This window comes from Somniosus microcephalus, unplaced genomic scaffold (assembly GCF_052327205.1).
Source record: "Somniosus microcephalus isolate GS21.2 unplaced genomic scaffold, FLI_Smic_1.0 unresolved_chr1, whole genome shotgun sequence".
Classification (NCBI taxonomy): domain Eukaryota; kingdom Metazoa; phylum Chordata; class Chondrichthyes; order Squaliformes; family Somniosidae; genus Somniosus; species Somniosus microcephalus.
Window position 1 is genome coordinate 34,448,302 of NW_028225179.1, and position 21,828 is coordinate 34,470,129.

General features: G+C 53.8%; 1 protein-coding gene across 1 annotated transcript in view; it reads right to left on the reverse strand.

Annotated features, from left to right (window-relative positions):
• The window catches only part of LOC147094590 (sarcoplasmic/endoplasmic reticulum calcium ATPase 1-like), a 119,872-nt gene extending 98,798 nt beyond the window's left edge, over positions 1-21,074 (reverse strand). Inside the window, exons 1-3 of the mRNA XM_085974427.1 lie at positions 20,729-21,074; positions 20,241-20,258; positions 19,296-19,378 (exon numbers count right to left, since the gene is read on the reverse strand). Of these exons, the coding sequence (XP_085830553.1) occupies positions 19,296-19,378; positions 20,241-20,258; positions 20,729-20,846 (219 nt within the window). The 5' untranslated portion in view covers positions 20,847-21,074. The remainder of the gene's footprint in view (positions 1-19,295; positions 19,379-20,240; positions 20,259-20,728) is intronic.
• Between the last annotated feature and the right edge of the window lie 754 nt (positions 21,075-21,828).

A 21,828-nucleotide genomic window follows, 5' to 3' on the forward strand; every position in this document is an offset into this window, starting at 1 on the left:
ACACTGTCCCGTCAAACACTCCCAGGGCAGGTACAGCACGGGTTAGATGCAGAGTAAAGCTCCCTCTACACTGTCCCATCAAACACTCCCAGGACAGGTACAGCACGGGTTAGATACAGAGTAAATCTCCCTCTGCACTGTCCCGTCAAACACTCCCAGGGCAGGTACAGCACGGGGTTAGATACAGAGTAAAGCTCCCTCTACACTGTCCCATCAAACACTCCCAGGGCAGGTATAGCACGGGTTAGATACAGAGTAAAGCTCCCTCTACACTGTCCCATCAAACACTCCCAGGGCAGGTACAGCACGGGTTAGATACAGAGTAAAACTCCCTCTACACTGTCCCATCAAACGCTCCCAGGGCAGGTGCAGCACCGGTTAGAAACAGAGTAAAGCTCCCTCTACACTGTCCCATCAAACACTCCCAGGGCAGGTACAGCACGGGTTAGATACAGAGTAAAGCTCCCTCTGCACTGTCCCATCAAACAGTCCCAGGGCAAGTACAGCACGGGGTTAGATACAGAGTAAAGCTCCCTCTACACTGTCCCATCAAACACTCCCAGGGCAGGTGCAGCACGGGTTAGATACAGAGTAAAGCTTCCTCTACACTGTCCCATCAAACACTCCCAGGGCAGGTACAGCACGGGGTTAGATACAGAGTAAAGCTCCCTCTACACTGTCCCATCAAACACTCCCAGGGCAGGTACAGCATGGGTTAGATACAGAGTAAAGCTCCCTCTACACTGTCCCATCAAACACTCCCAGGGCAGGTACAGTACGGGTTAGATACAGAGTAAAGCTGCCTCTACACTGTCCCATCAAACACTCCCAGGGCAGGTACAGCACGGGTTAGATACAGAGTAAAGCTCCCTCTACACTGTCCAATCAAACACTCCCAGGGCAGGTACAGCACGGGTTAGATACAGAGTAAAGCTCCCTCTACGCTGCCCATCAAACACTCCCAGGACAGGTACAGCACGGGGTTAGATACAGAGTAAAGCTCCCTCTACACTGTCCCATCAAACACTCCCAGGGCAGGTACAGCACGGAGTTAGATACAGAGTAAAGCTCCCTCTACACTGCCCATCAAACACTCCCAGGGCAGGTACAGGACGGGTTAGATATAGAGTAAAGCTCCCTCGACACTGTCCCGTCAAACACTCCCAGGGCAGGAACAGCATGGGATGGATACAGAGAAAAGCTCCCTCTACGCTGTCCCGTCAAACACTCCCAGGGCAGGTACAGCACTGGTTAGATACAGAGTAAAGATCCCTCTACACTGTCCCATCAAACACTTCCAGGGCAGGTACAGCACGGGTTAGATACAGAGAAAAGCTCCCTCTACACTGTCCCATCAAACACTTCCAGGGCAGGTACAGCATGGGTTAGATACAGAGTAAAGCTCCCTCTACACTGGCCCATCAAACACTCCCTGGGCAGGGACAGCACGGGGTTAGATACAGAGTAAAGCTCCCTCTACACTGTCCCATCAAACACTCCCAGGGCAGGTACAGCACGGGTTAGATACAGAGTAAAGCTCCCTCTACACTGTCCCATCAAACACTCCCAGGGCAGGTACAGCACGGGTTAGATACAGAGTAAAGCTCCCTCTACACTGTCCCATCAAACACTCCCAGGGCAGGTATAGCACGGGTTAGATACAGAGTAAAGCTCCCTCTACACTGTCCCATCAAACACTCCCAGGGCAGGTACAGCACGGGTTAGATACAGAGTAAAACTCCCTCTACACTGTCCCATCAAACGCTCCCAGGGCAGGTGCAGCACCGGTTGGAAACAGAGTAAAGCTCCCTCTACACTGTCCCATCAAACACTCCCAGGGCAGGTACAGCACGGGTTAGATACAGAGTAAAGCTCCCTCTGCACTGTCCCATCAAACAGTCCCAGGGCAAGTACAGCACGGGGTTAGATACAGAGTAAAGCTCCCTCTACACTGTCCCATCAAACACTCCCAGGGCAGGTGCAGCACGGGTTAGATACAGAGTAAAGCTTCCTCTACACTGTCCCATCAAACACTCCCAGGGCAGGTACAGCACGGGGTTAGATACAGAGTAAAGCTCCCTCTACACTGTCCCATCAAACACTCCCAGGGCAGGTACAGCATGGGTTAGATACAGAGTAAAGCTCCCTCTACACTGTCCCATCAAACACTCCCAGGGCAGATACAGTACGGGTTAGATACAGAGTAAAGCTGCCTCTACACTGTCCCATCAAACACTCCCAGGGCAGGTACAGCACGGGTTAGATGCAGAGTAAAGCTCCCTCTACACTGTCCAATCAAACACTCCCAGGGCAGGTACAGCACGGGTTAGATACAGAGTAAAGCTCCCTCTACACTGTCCCATCAAACACTCCCAGGGCAGGTACAGCACGGGTTAGATACAGAGTAAAGCTCCCTCTACACTGTCCCATCAAACACTCCCAGGGCAGGTACAGCACGGGTTAGATACAGAGTAAAGCTCCCTCTACACTGTCCCATCAAACACTCCCAGGGCAGGTACAGCACAGGTCAGATACAGAGTAAAGCTCCCTCTACACTGTCCCATCAAACACTCCCAGGGCAGGTACAGCACGGGTTAGATACAGAGTAAAGCTCCCTCTACACTGTCCCATCAAACACTCCCAGGACAGGTACAGCACGGGTTAGATACAGAGTAAATCTCCCTCTGCACTGTCCCGTCAAACACTCCCAGGGCAGGTATAGCACGGGGTTAGATACAGAGTAAAGCTCCCTCTACACTGTCCCATCAAATACTCCCAGGGCAGGTATAGCACGGGTTAGATACAGAGTAAAGCTCCCTCTGCACTGTCCCATCAAACACTCCCAGGGCAGGTACAGCACGGGTTAGATACAGAGTAAAGCTCCCTCTACACTGTCCCATCAAACGCTCCCAGGGCAGGTACAGCACAGGTTAGATACAGAGTAAAGCTCCCTCTACACTGTCCCATCAAACAGTCCCAGGGCAAGTGCAGCACGGGGTTAGATACAGAGTAAAGCTCCCTCTACACTGTCCCATCAAACACTCCCAGGGCAGGTACAGCACGGGTTAGGTACAGAGTAAAGCTCCCTCTACACTGTCCCATCAAACACTCCCAGGGCAGGTACAGCATGGGTTAGATACAGAGTAAAGCTCCCTCTACACTGTCCCATCAAACACTCCCAGGGCAGGTACAGCACGGGTTAGATACAGAGTAAAGCTCCCTCTACACTGTCCAATCAAACACTCCCAGGGCAGATACAGCACGCGTTAGATACAGAGTAAAACTCCCTCTACACTGTCCCATCAAACACTCCCAGGGCAGATACAGTACGGGTTAGATACAGAGTAAAGCTCCCTCTACACTGTCCCGTCAAACACTCCCAGGGCAGGTACAGCACGGGTTAGATACAGAGTAAAGCTCCCTCTACACTGTCACATCAAACACTCCCAGGGCAGGTACAGCACAGGGTTTGATACAGAGTAAAGCTCCCTCTACACTGTCCCATCAAACACTCCCAGGGCAGGTACAGCATGGGTCAGATACAGAGTAAAGCTCCCTCTACACTGCCCATCAAACACTCCCAGGGCAGGTACAGCACGGGGTTAGATACAGAGTAAAGCTCCCTCTACACTGTCCCATCAAACACTCCCAGGGTAGGTACAGCACGGGTTAGATACAGAGTAAAGCTCCCTCTACACTGTCCCATCAAACACTCCCAGGGTAGGTACAGCACGGGTTAGATACAGAGTAAAGCTCCCTCTACACTGTCCAATCAAACACTCCCAGGGCAGGTACAGCACGCATTAGATCCAGAGTAAAACTCCCTCTACACTGTCCCATCAAACACTCCCAGGGCAGATACAGCACGGGTTAGATACAGAGTAAAGCTGCCTCTGCACTGTCCCATCAAACACCACCAGGGCAGATACAGCACGGGTTAGATGCAGAGTAAAGCTGCCTCTACACTGTCCCGTCAAAGACTCCCAGGGCAGGTACAGCACGGGTTAGATACAGAGTAAAGCTCCCTCTGCACTGTCACATCAAACACTCCCAGGGCAGGTACAGCACGGGTTAGATACAGAGTAAAGCTCCCTCTACACTGTCACATCAAACACTCCCAGGGCAGGTACAGCACAGGGTTAGATACAGAGTAAAGCTCCCTCTGCACTGTCCCATCAACACTCCCAGGGCAGGTACAGCACGGGTTAGATACAGAGTAAAGCTCCCTCTACACTGCCCATCAAACACTCCCAGGGCAGGTACAGCACAGGGTTAGATACAGAGTAAAGCTCCCTCTGCACTGTCCCATCAACACTCCCAGGGCAGGTACAGCACGGGTTAGATACAGAGTAAAGCTCCCTCTACACTGTCCCATCAAACACTCCCGGGACAGGTACAGCACAGGTTGGATACAGGTTTGAGGGCCCCAATACAAGTTGAAGAGTTGAGGAACTGGCTGGTGTGGGGAGCTCGTCTGCAGGCCTTTCCCATTCGGGAGCTCTGCTGATTCCCACCCCCAGCCAGAATGACCTCCCAGGTGGCCAGCTGAAAGGGGTCGTGACCCTGCTCTGAGGGATAATGATCTGAGGCGGCCGATTGCCAATGAGAATCCTCTTACACCATGAGACATCACGGGCGGTGATTGTGGGACATTGGAGCCTCCATTTTTGACAGCGTAACACCATGAGTCGAGAACTCCACGCAACATGAGTCAACCGTGGCTCTCACTCTCCCTCGCCTCTGAGTCAGAGGGTCATTGGGTTTGAATCCCACACACACTCCAGAAACTCCAGCCTCCACAATCCAGGCCAATGCTCCCCGGTTGCCAGCACTGAGGGAGCGCCGCAGTGTCGGAGGGGCAGTACTGAGGGAGCGCTGCACTGTCGGAGGGGCAGTACTGAGGGGGCGCTGCAATGTCGGAGGAGCAGTACGGAGGGAGCGCCGCACTGTCGGGGGGCAGTACTGAGGGAGCGCCGCACTGTCGGAGGGTCAGTACGGCGGGAGCGCCGCACTGTCGGAGGGGCAGTACTGAGGGAGCGCTGCACTGTCGGAGGGGCAGTACTGAGGGGGCGCTGCAATGTCGGAGGAGCAGTACTGAGGGAGTGCCGCACTGTCGGAAGGGCAGTACTGAGGGAGCGCCGCACTGTCGGAGGGGCAGTACTGAGGGAGCGCCGCACTGTCGGGGGGCAGTACTGAGGGAGCGCCGCACTGTCGGGGGGCAGTACTGAGGGAGCACCGCACTGTCGGAGGGTCAGTACTGAGGGAACGCCGCACTGTCGGAGGGGCAGTACTGAGGGAGTGCTGCCTTGTCGGATGTGCCATCTTTCGGATGAGACGTTAAACCGAGGCCCCGTCTGCCCTCTGAGGTGGACGTAAAAGATCCCGTGGCACTATTTCGAAGAAGAGCAGGTGAGTTCTCCCCTGTGTCCTGGGGCCAATATTCATCCCTTAACCAACATCACTGCAAGACAGATTATCTGGTCATTTATCTCATTGCTGTTTGTGGGAGCTTGCTGTCCGCAAATTGGCTGCCGGGTTTCCTACATTCCAACAGTGACTACACTTCAAAAGCACTTCATTTCGTCATGTTCCTCCCTCCATGGCCCTCGCCCTCTCCCTATCTCTGTAACCTCCTCCAGCCCCTAACACCCTCCCTATCTCTGTAACCTCCTCCACCCCTACAACCCTCCATATCTCTGCAACCTCCTCCAGCCCCTACAACCCTCCCTATCTCTGTAACCTCCTCCAGCCCCCTACCACCCTCCCTATCCCTGTAACCTCCTCCACCCCTACAACCCTCCATATCTCTGCAACCTCCTCCAGCCCCTACCACCCTCCCTATCTGTGTAACCTCCTCCAGCCCCCTACCACCCTCCCTATCTCTATAACATCCTCCAGCCCCTACAACCCTCCCTATCTCTGTAACCTCCTCCAGCCCCTACCACCCTCCCTATCTCTGTAACCTCCTCCACCCCTACAACCCTCCATATCTCTGCAACCTCCTCCAGCCCCTACAACCCTCCCTATCTCTGTAACCTCCTCCAGCCCCTACAACCCTCCCTATCTCTGTAACCTCCTCCAGCCCCTAACACCCTCCCTATCTCTGTAACCTCCTCCACCCCTACAACCCTCCATATCTCTGCAACCTCCTCCAGCCCCTACAACCCTCCCTATCTCTGTAACCTCCTCCAGCCCCCTACCACCCTCCCTATCTCTGTAACCTCCTCCACCCCTACAACCCTCCATATCTCTGCAACCTCCTCCAGCCCCTACCACCCTCCCTATCTGTGTAACCTCCTCCAGCCCCCTACCACCCTCCCTATCTCTATAACATCCTCCAGCCCCTACAACCCTCCCTATCTCTGTAACCTCCTCCAGCCCCTACCACCCTCCCTATCTCTGTAACCTCCTCCACCCCTACAACCCTCCATATCTCTGCAACCTCCTCCAGCCCCTACAACCCTCCCTATCTCTGTAACCTCCTCCAGTTCCTACCTCCCTCCCTATCTCTGTAACCTCCTCCAGCCCCCTACAATGCTCCCTATCTCTGTAACCTCCTCCAGCCCCCTACAACCCTCCCTATCTCTGTAACCTCCTCCAGCCCCTACCACCCTCCCTATCTCTGTAACCTCCTCCAGCCCCTACAACCCTCCCTATCTCTGTAACCTCCTCCAGCCCCTACCACCCTCCGTATCTCTGTAACCTCCTCCGGCCCCTACCTCCCTCCCTATCTCTGTAACCTCCTCCAGCCCCCTACAACCCTCCCTATCTCTGTAACCTCCTCCAGCCCCTACCACCCTCCCTATCTCTGTAACCTCCTCCGGCCCCTACCACCCTCCCTATCTCTGTAACCTCCTCCAGCCCCTACAATCCTCCCTATCTCTGTAACCTCCTCCAGCCCCTACAACCCTCCCTATCTCTGTAACCTCCTGCAGCCCCTGCAACCCTCCCTATCGCTGTAATCTCCTCCAGCCCCTACAACCCTCCGAGATGTCGGCACTCCTCCAATTCTGGCCTCTTGAGCATCCCCCGATTTCCATCGCTCCACCATTGGCGGCCGTGCCTTCAGCCGCCTGGGCCCCGAGCTCTGGAATTCCCTCCCTAAACCTCTCCGCCTCTCTCTACCTCCTTTAAGAGGCTTCTTAAAAACCTACCTCTTCGACCGAGCTTAATATCCTGTCCTTAATATCTCCTTATGTGGCTCGGTGTCAAATATTTGTCTGATTTACGCTCTTGTGAAGGGCCACGGGGACACTTTACTATGTTAAAGGCGCTGTATAAATGCCAGTTGTTGTTGTTGTTGTTGTGAGCTTCAGGTGAAGCAGGGTCAGAGGGCGAAGGTTAACTGGACATTCTGCCCTTTACAGCTATCGTGCCTTTCTCGACTTCAGGACGTCCCAAAGCCCTTCACAGCCAATGAACTGCTTTTGTGAACAGAGAAACATAGAAGATAGGAGCAGGAGTAGGCCATTCGGCCCCTCGAGCCTGCTCCGCCATTTAATGAGATCATGGCTGATCATTCAAATTCAGTACCCGGTCCCTGCCTTCTCCCCATATCCCTTGATCCCTTTAGCTTTAAGAAATATATCTAACTCCTTCTTGATTATATTTAATGAATTGGCCTCAACTGCCTTCTGTGGTAGAGAATTCCACAGGTTCACCACTCTCTGGGTGAAGAAATTCCTCCTCATCTCTGTCCTAAATGGCTTACCCCTTATCCTTAGACTGTGACCCTTGGTTCTGGACACCCCGACCATCAGGAACATCCTTCCTGCATCTAGTCTGTCTAGTCCTGTTAGAATTTTATAAGTTTCAATGAGATCCCCTCTCATTCTTCTAAACTCTAGCGAATATTATCCCAATCGACCCAATCTCTCCTCTTACGTCATTCCTGCCATCCCAGGTATCAGTCTGGTGAATCTTCGCTGCACTCCCTCCATGGCAAGAACATCCTTCCTCAGATAAGGCGACCAACACTGCACACAATACTCAAGGTGCGGTCTCACCAAGGCCCTGTACAACTGCAGCAAGACATCCTTGTTCCTGTACTCGAATCCTCTCGCTATGGAGGCCAACATACCATTTGCCTTCTTAACCGCCTGCTGCACCTGCATGCTTACCTTCAGCGACTGGTGCACAAGGACACCCAGGTCTCGTTGCACTTCCCCTTTTCCCAATCTATTGCCGTTCAGATAATAATCTGTCTTCCTGAAGTTTGGTGACTGTTGTGATGCGAGGAAACACGGTGGCCATTTATGCGCACAGCATGATCCCAGAATCAACAACGAGATAAATGAGCAAAATCATCTGGATTTTTTTTTAGCGATGTTGGTTGAGGGATAAATTTTCGGCCCCAGGACACCGCGGGCGGAGAACCCTCCCCCTTTTTGTGTTTCTTCACAACCGTTGTCGTGGGAACATTTTGACATCCCACCCGAGAGCGCAGACGGGGGTCCCTCGGTTAAACATCTCGTCCCGAAAGATAGGGATAGCTAACCCTGATCGGAGCAAAAACTGTTTCTACGCAATGCAGTCTGGGGTGCCGGGAGGTGCAAGGCACTGCAGCGCCACCTATGGTAGGGAGCGTACTTACACCGTGACGTGTTTACATAGAGGGTTCCCATTACAAATGCGTCATCGGAATTGGTAAATGGGAGGGGGAAATTTAGTCGCAAAAGTGTGACATAAATTGTGACGGCAGGAAGTGAGGTTTTGGGGACAGGAAGTCCATGCAGCTGTGAGGTTGTTGAGATATGCTGGATCAGGATGTCCGACCTTGCTGGTAAAATCCAAAGTGGATCATGCTCTCTCTCTCCATCTCTGTCTCTCTGTCTCTCTCTCTGTCTCTCTCTCTCTCTCTGTCTCGCTCTCTGTCTCTCTCTCTCAGCCTCTCTCTCTGTCTCTCTGTCTCTCTCCATCTGTCTCTCTCTCTCTCTGTCTCTCTCTCTGTCTCTCTCTCTCAGCCTCTCTCTCTGTCTCTCTCTCTCTGTCTCTCTGTCTCTCTCTCTGTCTCTCTCTCTCTCTGTCTCTCTCTCTGTCTCTCTCTCTCAGCCTCTCTCTCTGTCTCTCTCTCTGTCTCTCTCCATCTGTCTCTCTCTCTCTCTGTCTCTCTCTCTGTCTCTCTCTCTCAGCCTCTCTCTCTGTCTCTCTCTCTCTGTCTCTCTGTCTCTCTCTCTGTCTCTCTCTCTCTCTGTCTCTCTCTCTGTCTCTCTCTCTCAGCCTCTCTCTCTGTCTCTCTGTCTCTCTCTCTGTCTCTCTCTCTCTCTGCCTCTCTCTCTGTCTCTCTCTCTCTGTCTCTCTCTCTGTCTCTCTCTCTCCGTCTCTATCTCTCTCTCTGTCTCACTCTCTCTGCCTCTCTCTCTGTCTCTCTCTCTCTCTCTCTCTCTCTCTCTCTCTGTCTCTCTCTGTCTCTCTCTCTGTCTCTCTTTCTGCCTCTCTCTCTGTCTCTCTCTCTCTCTCTGTCTCTCTCAGCCTCTCTCTCTGTCTCTCTGTCTCTCTCTCTGTCTCTCTCTCTCCGTCTCTATCTCTCTCCATCTGCCTCACTCTCTCTGCCTCTCTCTCTGTCTCTCTCTCTCTGTCTCTCTCTCTCTCTCTCTCCCTCTCTGTCTCTCTCTGTCTCTCTCTCTGTCTCTCTCTCTGCCTCTCTCTCTGTCTCTCTCTCTCTGCCTCTCTCTCTCTCTGTCTCTCTCTTTCTGTCTCTCTCTCTCTGTCTCTCTGTCTCTCTCTCTGTTTCACTCTCTCTGCCTCTCTCTCTCTTTGTCTCTCTCTTTCTGTCTCTCTCTCTCTGTCTCTCTGTCTCTCTCTCTCTCTCCCTGTCTCTCTCTGTCTCTCTCTCTCCGTCTCTATCTCTCTCCATCTGTCTCACTCTGCCTCTCTCTGGCTCTTTCCCTGTCTTTCTCATAAAAACATAGAAACATAGAAAAATGGGAGCGGGAGTAGGCCATTCGGCCCTTCGAGCCTGCTCTACCATTCAATAAGATCATGGCTGATCCTCTATCTCAATACCATGTTCCCGCTCTCTCCTCATACCCCTTGATCTCTCTGTATCTCTCCCTCTCTCTCTTTCTCTCTGTCTCTATCTCTCTCTCTGTCTTTCTCTATCTCTTTTTACTCATAAGAACACAAGAAATAGGAGCAGGAGTCAGCCATTCGGCCCTTCGAGCCTGCTCCGCCATTCAATGAGATCATGGCTGATCTTCTGCCTCAACTCCATTCACCGGCCCCATCGCCATATCCCTCGGTGCCCTTTACTAGTCAGAAATCTATCGACTTCTGTTTTGAATCTACCCAATGACTGAGCCTCCACAGCCCTCTGGGGTAGAGAATTCCAAAGATTCACCACCCTCTGTGTGAAGACATTTCTTCTCATCTCAGTCCTGAATGGCCGACCCTTTATCCTGAGGCTGTGGCCCCTGGTTCTCGACTCCCCAGCCAAGGGAAACATTCTCCCAGCATCCACCCTATCAAGCCCTGTAATAATTGTGTATGCTTCAATGAGATCCCCTCTCATTCTTCTGAATTCAAGAGAATACAGGCCTAGTTTCCTCAATCTCTTCTCATACGACAGTCCCGCCATCCCAGGAATCAATCTCGTGGTCCTCCATTGCACTCCCTCGATGGCAAGTATATCCTTCCTTAGGTAACGAGACCAAAATTGTACACCGTACTCCAGGTGTGGTCTCACCAAGGCCCTATATAATTGGAGTAAGACTTCTTTACTCCTGTACTCAAATCCTCTTGTAATGAAGGCCAGCATACCATTTGCCTTCCTAATGGCTTGCTGCACCTGCACATTCACTTTCAGTGACTCATGTACAAGGACACCCAGGTCCCTTTGAGCATCTGCATTCCCCAATCTTTCACCATTTAGGAAATACTCTGCCTTTCTGTTTTTTCTTCCAAAGTGGATAACTTCACATTTATCCACATTATATTCCATCTGCCATGTTCTCGCCCACTCACTGAGCCTGTCGAGATCCCCCTTGAAGCCTCTTCACATCCTCTTCGCAACTGACACTGCCACCTCTCTCTCTCTCTCTCTCTCTGTCTGTCCCTCTCTCTTTCTCTCTCTCTCTCTGTCTCTCTCTATCTCTGTCTATCTCTCTATCTCTGTCCCTCTCTCCTTCTTTCTCTCTATCTCTCTCTGGCCGCAGAAGCCAGCTCCCGATTTAGACGAGATGTTTAAGATGTAACGCTACACCTGCAAATTCGGCCTGTTTGAGTTTTTGCACAGCTCTGAGTGTTGGATTCCGTTCTACCTTTGAATGACAGGAGCCAACTGTTCTGTTTATTCTGCTCCCTTCTCTCTCATGTGTTTATCCAGTTTCCCCTTAAATGCATCTCTACTATTCGCCTCAACCACTCCCTGTGGTACCGAGTTCCACATTCTCACCACTCTCTGGGGAAAGAGGTTTCTCCTGAATTCCCTCTTGGATTTATTAGTGACTCACTTATATTGATGGTCCCTAGTTCTGGTCTCCCCCCACAAGTGGAAACATCTTCTCTACCTCGACCCTATCGAAACCCTTCATAATCTTACAGACCTCGATCAGGTCACCCCCCAGCCTTCTCTTTTCTAGAGAAAAGGGCCCCTGCCTGTTCAATCACGGTGCTCCCAGTGTGGTCTAACCAGACCAGAACTGTGCACAGTGCTCCAAGTGTGGTCTAACCAGACCAGAACTGTGCACAGTGCTCCAAGTGTGGTCTAACCAGACCAGAACTGTGCACGGTGCTCCAAGTGTGGTCTAACCAGACCAGAACTGTGCACAGTGCTCCAAGTGTGGTCTAACCAGACCAGAACTGTGCACAGTGCTCCAAGTGTGGTCTAACCAGACCAGAACTGTGCACAGTGCTCCAAGTGTGGTCTAACCAGACCGGAACTGTGCACAGTGCTCCAAGTGTGATCTAACCGGACCAGAACTGTGCACAGTGCTCCAAGTATGGTCTAACCAGACCAGAACTGTGCACAGTGCTCCAAGTGTGGTCTAACCGGATGGGAGCTGGGCACAGTGCTCCAAGTGTGGTCTAACCGGATGGGAGCTGGGCACAGTGTTCCAAGTGTGGTCAAACCAGACCAGAACTTTGCAGAGTGCTCCAAGTGTGGTCGAACCAGACCAGAACTGTGCACATTGCTCCAAATGTGGTCTAAAAGGACCGGAACTGTGCACAGTGCTCCAAGTGTGGACTAACCAGACTAGAACTGTGCACAGCACTCCAAGTGTGGTCCAACCAGACCAGAACTGTGCACAGTGCTCCAAGTGTGGTCTAACCAGACCAGAAATGTGCACAGCGCTCCAAGTGTGGTCGATCCACACTGGAACTGTGCACAGTGCTCCAAGTGTGGTCTAAAAGGACCGGAAATGTGCACAGTGCTCCAAGTGTGGTCAAACCAGACCAGAACTGTGCACAGCGCTCCAAGTATGGTCTAACCGGACCAGAACATTGCACAGTGCTGCAAGTGTGGTCTAACCGGACCAGAACTGTGCATAGCACTCCAAGTGTGGTCTAACCAGACCAGGACTGTGCACAGCGCGCCAAGTATGGTCTAACCAGGCCAGAACTGTGCACAGTGCTCCAAGTATGGTCTAACCGGACCAGAACTGTGCACAGTGCTCCAAGTGTGGTCTAACCAGACCAGAACTGTGCACAGTGCTCCAATTGTGGTCTAACCAGACCAGAACAGGGCACAGTGCTCCAAGTGTGGTCTAACCAGCCCAGAACGGTGCACAGTGCTCCAATTGTGGCCTAACCAGACCGGAACTGTGCACAGTGCTCCAAGTGTGGTCTAACCAGACCAGAACTGTGCACAGTGCTCCAAGTGTGGTCTAACCAGACCAGAACATTGCACAGTGCTCCAAGTGTGGTCTAACCAGACCAGAACTGTGCACAGTGCTCCAAGTGTGGTCTAACCAGACCAGAACTGTGCACAGTGCTCCAAGTGTGGTCTAACCAGGCCAGAACTGTGTACAGTGCTCCAAGTGTGGTCTAACCAGACCAGAACTGTGCACAGTGCTCCAAGTGTGGTCTAACCAGACCAGAACAGTGCGCAGTGCTCCAAGTGTGGTCTAACCAGACCAGAGCTGGTCACAGTGCTCCAAGTGTGGTCCAACCCGACCAGAGCTGTGCACAGTGCTCCAAGTGTGGTCTAACCAGACCAGAACTGTGCACACTGCTCCAAGTGTGGTCTAACCAGACCGGAACTGTGCACAGTGCTCCAAGTGTGGTCTAACCAGACAAGAACTGTGCACACTGCTCCAAGTGTGGTCTAACCAGACCAGAACAGTGCACATGCTCCAAGTGTGGTCTAACCAGACCAAAACTGTGCACAGTACTCCAAGTGTGGTCTTACCAGACCAGAGCTGTGCACAGTGCTCCAAGTGTGGTCCAACCGGACTGGAACTGTGCACAGTGCTCCAAGTGTGGTCTAACCAGACCAGAACTGTGCACAGTACTCCAAGTGTGGTCTTACCAGACCAGAACTGTGCACAGTGCTCCAAGTGTGGTCTAACCAGACCAGAACTGTGCACAGTGCCCCAAGTGTGGTCTAACCAGACCAGAACTGTGCACAGTGCTCCAAGTGTGGTCTAACCAGACCAGAACTGTGCACAGTGCTCCAAGTGTGGTCTAACCAGACCAGAACTGTGCAGTGATCCAAGTGTGGTCTAACCAGACCGGCACTGTGCACACAGTGCTCCAAGTGTGGTCTAACCAGAGCAGAACTGTGCACAGTGCTCCAAGTGTGGTCTAACCAGACCAGAACTGTGCACAGTGCTCCAAGTGTGGTCTAACCAGACCAGAACTGTGCACAGTACTCCAAGTGTGGTTTAACCAGAGCAGAACTGTGCACAGTGCTCCACGTGTGGACTAACCAGACTAGAACTGTGCACAGTGCTCCAAGTGTGGTCTAACCAGACTAGAACTGTGCACAGTGCTCCAAGTGTGGTCTAACCGGACCAGAACTTTGCACAGTGCTGCAAGTGTGGTCTAACCGGACCAGAACTGTGCACAGCGCTCCAAGTGTGGTCTAACCAGACCAGGACTGTGCACAGTGTGCCAAGTATGGTCTAACCAGACCAGAACTGTGCACAGTGCTCCAAGTATGGTCTAACCGGACCAGAACTGTGCACAGTACTCCAAGTGTGGTCTAACCAGCCCAGAACGGTGCACAGTGCTCCAAGTGTGGCCTAACCAGGCCGGAACTGTGCACAGTGCTCCAAGTGTGGTCTAACCAGACCAGAACTGTGCACAGTGCTCCAAGTGTGGTCTAACCAGACCAGAACATTGCACAGTGCTCCAAGTGTGGTCTAACCAGCCCAGAACGGTGCACACTGCTCCAAGTGTGGTCTAACCAGACAGGAACTGTGCACAGTGCTCCAAGTGTGGTCTAACCAGACCAGAACTGTGCACAGTGCTCCAGGTGTGGTCTAACCAGACCAGAACTGTGCACAGAGCTCCAAGTGTGGTCTATCCGGACTGGAACTGTGCACAGTGCTCCAAGTGTGGTCTAAAAGGACCGGAACTGTGCACAGTGCTCCAGGTATGGTCTAACCAGACCAGAACTGTGCACAGTGCTCCAAGTGTGGTCTAACCAGACCAGAACTGTGCACAGTGCTCCCAGTGTGGTCTAACCAGACCAGCACTGTGCACAGTGCTCCAAGTGTGGTCCAACCAGACTGGAACTGTGCACAGTGCTCCAAGTGTGGTCTAACCAGACCAGAACTGTGCACAGTGCTCCAAGTGTGGTCCAACCAGACCGGAACTGTGCACAGTGCTCCAAGTGTGGTCTAACCAGACCAGAACTGTGCACAGTGCTCCTAGTGTGGCCTAACCAGACCAGAACTGTGCACAGTGCTCCAAGTGTGGTCTAACCAGACCAGAACTGTGCACAGTGCTCCAAGTGTGGTCGAACCAGACCAGAACTGTGCACAGTGCTCCAAGTGTGGTCTAACCAGGCCAGAACTGTGCACAGTGCTCTAAGTGTGGTCCAACCAGACCGGAACTGTGCACAGTGCTCCAAGTGTGGTCTAACCAGGCCAGAACTGTGCACAGTGCTCTAAGTGTGGTCTAACCAGACCAGAACTGTGCACAGTGCTCCAAGTGTGGTCTAACCAGACCAGAACTGTGCACAGTGCTCCAAGTGTGGTCTAACCAGACCAGAACTGTGCACAGTGCTCCAAGTGTGGTCTAACCAGGCCAGAACTGTGCACAGTGCTCCAAGTGTGGTCTAACCAGACCGGAACTGTGCACAGTGCTCCAATTGTGCTCTAACTGGACCAGAACAGTGCACAGTGCTCCAAGTGTGGTCTAGCCAGACCAGAACTGTCCACAGTGCTCCAAGTGTGGTCTAACCAGACCAGAACTGTGCACAGTGCTCTAAGTGTGGTCCAACCAGACCGGAACTGTGCACAGTGCTCCAAGTGTGGTCTAACCAGACCAGAACTGTGCACAGTGCTCCAATTGTGCTCTAACTGGACCAGAACAGTGCACAGTGCTCCAAGTGTGGTCTAGCCAGACCAGAACTGTCCACAGTGCTCCAAGTGTGGTCTAACCAGACCGGAACTGTGCACAGTGCTCCAAGTGTGGTCTAACCAGACCAGAACTGTGCACAGTGCTCCAAGTGTGGTCGAGCCAGACCAGAACTGTGCACAGTGCTCCAAGTGTGGTCTAACCAGACCAGAGCTGTGCACAGTGCTCCAAGTGTGGTCTAACCAGACCGGAACTGTGCACAGTGCTCCAAGTGTGGTCTAACCAGACTGGAACTGTGCACAGTGCTCCAAGTGTGGTCTAACCAGACCAGAACTGTGCACAGTGCTCCAAGTGTGGTCTAACCAGACCAGAACTGTGCACAGTGCTCCAAGTGTGCTCTACTCTATGGTCAATAAGCAAGCTTGGTTAGTTAATGTTTTCCAGTCTTTCCTGACAGTTGGAACCCTCTAAGTTCAGGTAGTATCAACAACAACAGCAAGTTTTATTAATATAGCACCTTCAATGTAGTACAACATCCCATGGCACTTCACAGGAGCGATTATCAAACAGAATTTAACACCGAGCCACATAAGGTGACCAAAAGCTGGCTCAACGAGGTCGGTTTTAAGGAGCGTCTTAAAGGAGGAGAGAGAGGCGGAGAGGTTTAGGGAGGGAATTCCAGAGCTCGGGGCCCCAGGCAGCTGAAGGCACGGCCGCCAATGGTGGAGCGATGGAAATCTGGGCTGGCGCAAGAGGCCAGAATTGGAGGAGCGCAGAGACTTCGGAGGGTTGTAGGGGCTGGAGGAGGTTACAGAGATAGGGAGGGTTGTAGGGGCTGGAGGGGGTTACAGAGATAGGGAGGGTTGTAGGGGTTAGAGGAGGTTACAGAGATAGGGAGGGTTGTAGGGGCTGGAGGAGGTTACAGAGATAGGGAGGGTTGTTGGGGCTGGAGGAGGTTACAGAGATAGGGAGGGTTGTAGGGGCTGGAGGAGGTTACAGAGATAGGGAGGGTTGTAGGGGCTGGAGGAGGTTACAGAGATAGGGAGGGTTGTAGGGGCTGGAGGAGGTTACAGAGATAGGGAGGGTTGTAGGGGCTGGAGGAGGTTACAGAGATAGGGAGGGTTGTAGGGGCTGGAGGAGGTTACTGAGATAGGAAGGGTTGTAGGGGCTGGAGGAGGTTACAGAGATAGGGAGGGTTGTAGGGGCTGGAGGAGGTTACAGAGATAGGGAGGGTTGTAGGGGCTGGAGGAGGTTACAGAGATAGGGAGGGTTGTGGGGGCTGGAGGAGGTTACAGAGATAGGGAGGGTTGTAGGGGCTGGAGGAGGTTACAGAGATAGGGAGGGTTGTAGGGGCTGGAGGAGTTCACAGAGATAGGGAGGGGTGTAGGGGCTGGAGGAGGTTACAGAGATAGGGAGGGTGGTAGGGGCTGGAGGAGGTTACAGAGATAGGGAGGGTGGTAGGGGCTGGAGGAGGTTACAGAGATAGGGAGGGTTGTAGGGGCTGGAGGAGGTTACAGAGATAGGGAGGGTTGTAGGGGCTGGAGGAGGTTACAGAGATAGGGAGGGTGGTAGGGGGCTGGAGGAGGTTACAGAGATAGGGAGGGTGGTAGGGGCTGGAGAAGGTTACAGAGATAGGGAGAGTGGTAGGGGCTGGAGGAGGTTACAGAGATAGCGAGGGTTGTAGGGGCTGGAGGAGGTTACAGAGATAGGGAGGGTTGTAGGGGCTGGAGGAGGTTACAGAGATAGGGAGGGTGGTAGGGGCTGGAGGAGGTTACTGAGATAGGAAGGGTTGTAGGGGCTGGAGGAGGTTACAGAGATAGGGAGGGTTGTAGGGGGCTGGAGGAGGTTACAGAGATAGGGAGGGTGGTAGGGCAGGAGGAGGTTACAGAGATAGGGAGGGTTGTAGGGGCTGGAGGAGGTTACAGAGATAGGGAGGGTTGTAGGGCAGGAGGAGGTTACAGAGATAGGGAGGGTTGTAGGGGCTGGAGGAGGTTACAGAGATAGGGAGGGTTGTAGGGGGCTGGAGGAGGTTACAGAGATAGGGAGGGTTGTAGGGGCTGGAGGAGGTTACAGAGATAGGGAGGGTGGTAGGGGCTGGAGGAGGTTACAGAGATAGGGAGGGTTGTAGGGGCTGGAGGAGGTTACAGAGATAGGGAGGGTTGTAGGGGCTGGAGGAGGTTACAGAGATAGGGAGGGTTGTAGGGGGCTGGAGGAGGTTACAGAGATAGGGAGGGTTGTAGGGGCTGGAGGAGGTTACAGAGATAGGGAGGGTTGTAGGGGCTGGAGGAGGTTACTGAGATAGGAAGGGTGGTAGGGGCTGGAGGAGGTTACAGAGATAGGGAGGGTGGTAGGGGGCTGGAGGAGGTTACAGAGATAGGGAGGGTTGTAGGGGCTGGAGGAGGTTACTGAGATAGGAAGGGTTGTAGGGGCTGGAGGAGGTTACAGAGATAGGGAGGGTTGTAGGGGCTGGAGGAGGTTACAGAGATAGGGAGGGTTGTAGGGGCTGGAGGAGGTTACAGAGATAGGGAGGGTTGTAGGGGCTGGAGGAGGTTACAGAGATAGGGAGTGTGGTAGGGGCTGGAGGAGGTTACAGAGATAGGGAGTGTGGTAGGGGCTGGAGGAGGTTACAGAGATAGGGAGGGTTGTAGGGGCTGGAGGAGGTTACAGAGATAGGGAGGGTGGTAGGGGCTGGAGGAGGTTACTGAGATAGGAAGGGTGGTAGGGGCTGGAGGAGGTTACAGAGATAGGGAGGGTGGTAGGGGGCTGGAGGAGGTTACAGAGATAGGGAGGGTGGTAGGGGCTGGAGGAGGTTACAGAGATAGGGAGGGTGGTAGGGGCTGGAGGAGGGATTTGAAGACGAGGATGAGAGTATTTTAAATTGGTGCGACTGGGAGCCAATGTTGGTCAGTGAGCAACAGCAGGATTTTTAAAGATTCGTTTATGGGATGTGGGCGTTGCTGGCAAGGCCTGCATTTATTGCCCATCCCTAGTTGCCCTTGAGAAGGTGGTGGTGAGCCGCCTTCTTGAACCGCTGCAGTCCGTGTGGTGAAGGTGCTCCCACAGTGCTGTTTGGGAGGGAGTTCCAGGATTTGGACCCAGCGACGATGAAGGAACGACCGATATATTTCCAAGTCAGGATGGTGTGTGACTTGGAGGGGAACTTGGAGGTGGTGGTGTTCCCATGCGCCTGCTGCCCTTGTCCTTCTAGGTGGAAGAGGTCGCGGGTTTGGGAGGTGCTGCCGAAGAAGCCTTGGCGAGTTGCTGCAGTGCATCTTGTAGATGGTACACACTGCAGCCACGGAGCGCCGGTGGTGGAGGGAGTGAATGTTTAAGGTGGTGGATGGGGTGCCAATCAAGCAGGGGCTGCTTTGTCCTGGATGGTGTCGAGCTTCTTGAGTGTTGTTGGAGCTGCAACTCATCCAGGCAAGTGGAGAGTATTCCATCACACTCCTGACTTGTGCCTTGTAGATTCTGGAAAGGCTTTGGGGTGTCAGGAGGTGAGACACTCGCCGCAGAATACCCAGCCTCTGACCTGCTCTTGTAGCCACAGTATTTATGTGGCTGGTCCAGTTAAGTTTCTGGTCCATGGTGACCCCCCAGGATGTGGATGGTGGGGGATTCGGTGATGGTAATGCCGTTGAATGTCAAGGGGCGGTGGTTAGACTCTCGCTTGTTGGAGATAGTCATTGCCTGGCACTTGTGTGGAGCGAATGTCACCTGCCACTTACCGGCCTAAGCATGAGGGTGTGGTGTGTGAACGGGACCTGAGAAGGCCGGGGGGGGGGGGGCGGCGGCGGGGGGGAGTTGGCGGGAGACGGAGCCATACTTACGAAGGAAATGACCGCTGCCAGAAGCAGGATTCTCACAAGGAGGTCCTCAAACTGCTCAGCCACCAGCTGCCAGAGCGTCTTCCCTGAAATTGGAGGGAGGAGGAGAGGACCATTATAACAGGAGCATAAAAGCAATCGATACCAATCGGGGGAGCAAGTATTGCAATGATTTCCCAAATCCTGAGGAGGCTTCGATGGACGAGACAGGGGGAGGGTCGGTAACCCAAGGACACAGGTTGAAGATAATCGGCAAAAAGAACCCCAGAGGGGGGGAGATGAGGAAACGTTTCTTCACGCAGCGAGTTGTTGTGATCTGGAACGCGCTGCCTGAAAGCCGCGGTGGAAGCAGATTCAATAGTAACTTTCAAAAGGGGGGAATTGGAGAAATACTTGAAGGGGAATTATTGACAGGGCTGTGGGGAGAGAGCAGGGGGGAAGTGGGATTAACGGGAGAGCTCCGGCACAGGCACGACGAGCCGAATGGCCTCCTTCTGCGCTGCTGTGCGACGCGACGATCGTGCCACCTCTCGCTCGGAGCCGCTTGCCTCCGACATGCAACGAGGCGGGCGGCGGGATCGGACCATGTGCTGGCCGTGAACTGGAGCGCCCCCCCCCACTTCGCGAGCGTCTCAAGCGACTCCCCGCCTGCGGCACGCTTCTCCGAGGCAGGTCTCCGTCCCCGGGTGGGGGTGAAAATCCTGCGTAGACGAGGCTGATAGGTCGCGGCACTACCACTTTTAAGAAAGGGGGTTAAATGACCCCCCCCCCCCCCAAGACAGTGACGTACGGATTCACCCCAATCCCCCACCAGCCCCACGCCTCCTAAACCCTCCCCCTCCGCACGAAATCCTGCGCCTTATATTTCGGTAGGACGTACGCTCAGAGGAGACTCAAATGCCCGCGCTGAACCGCTACGACCCCGGTACAAAGGCGGCGAGAGCTTACCTTCTTCTGCTGGGAGCTCTGTCGAGTGCCATCGGACGGGCGAGATCGGGAGCGAGGGAAAGAGAAGCAGAAATTGGTTAGTTCGTCACCGTGCGACGCCACACGGAACAGCCGACCCCCGTGACGAATCCCCCCCTACCCTCCAGCCCCGTCCCCGAGACCACCCCGGTAACCAATTCCGGCCAGTTCACGAGCCGCCACCCTTACCCCGACCGGCCGGGTTCAAATACGGTCGACGCCGTGGGTTCCGATTCGAAGTGCGCGCGCGAGGACCTTAACCGCACCAAAGTAAGCCCTGAAGTGATAGGGCTGCGGGGGGTGGGTTGGGGAATTGCGTTCTGGGGCCAGACTCCCCACGCCCCCTTCCGATTCTACCCCCCGGCGGGTAGCTTCTTCCCCGAAAACGCACTTAGGGAGGTCAGGCCCCTCCCTCCTCGTCCCCGCGCTCCTCGACCGCCCCCCCCGCCCCCACCAACCCCCGACCTTACCGTTCGGCCCGTACTTTTCGAAGTTCTTCTTGACTTGCTCCAACGACAGGCCCGTCATCTCGCTCACTCCAAAGTAGGCGACGCACTCTTCGGTGGTCTTGGCGTGTCCGTTCTCCATGCTGCTCGACTGTGGGAGACCTCGCCTTGCAGGCTAATCTCTGCCAATCACCTGGCGGGAAAGGACAGGAAGGGGTGTGGGGGTGATGGACGGTGACAGTGGACTGCGAATCGGCTTTTGGCTGCCCGGTCCACTCTGCTTGTCTCCTTGCGCTGGTGTCTTAAAGGCACATGGCATGGGGGGGGCGGGTTGTCGCGACCTCTTTCTCCGAAGTGGACACTCAACAGACCAGCCCCGGAGTCTCCTGGAGAAGCCTTATAGCTGTGGAGGTTTCTGTGCCAGCCCCTACCTCCTTACAAGGAAGGGCCGCTGCTGTCCCATCCCGTCCTTTACCCACCCCAACCCATCGCTATTGGCCCATCCTCCGATCAGCTGCTCCGGATCGAGTGACGATGGAAAGTCCCCTCGCCAGAAAAAAAAGGGGGGAGAGAGAGAGAGAGAGAGAGAGAGAGAGAGAGAGAAGACGTCACTGCACCCAGCAGAGCCCTGCGGTGCCAGGGAGAGAGATATTCGCTGACTCGTATCATGGGTGCCCACTGCACTGGGCACGGGCTGAGTTAGCCCGTGCGCTCTGGCACAACGCCAAGGAGAGAGGGAGAGAGAGAGATGGAGAGACAGAGAGAGACAGACAGAGACAGAGAGAGAGAGAGCGAGAGAGAGACAGACACAGAAAGACAGAGAGAGAGAGAGACAGAGAGAGAGACAGAGACAGAGACAGAGAGACAGAGAGAGAGAGAGACAGAGAGAGAGAGAGAGAGAGAGAAAGAGAGAGAGAGAGAGACAGAGAGAGAGAGACAGAGACAGAGAGAGAGAGACAGAGAGAGGGAGACAGAGAGAGAGACAGAGAGAGGGAGACAGAGAGACAGAGAAAGAAAGAGACAGAGAGAGAGAGTGAAGGAGAGAGAAAATGAGAGATAGAGAGAGAGAGACAGACAGAGACAGAGAGAGAGAGAGAGAGACAGAGAGAGAGAGAGACAGAGAG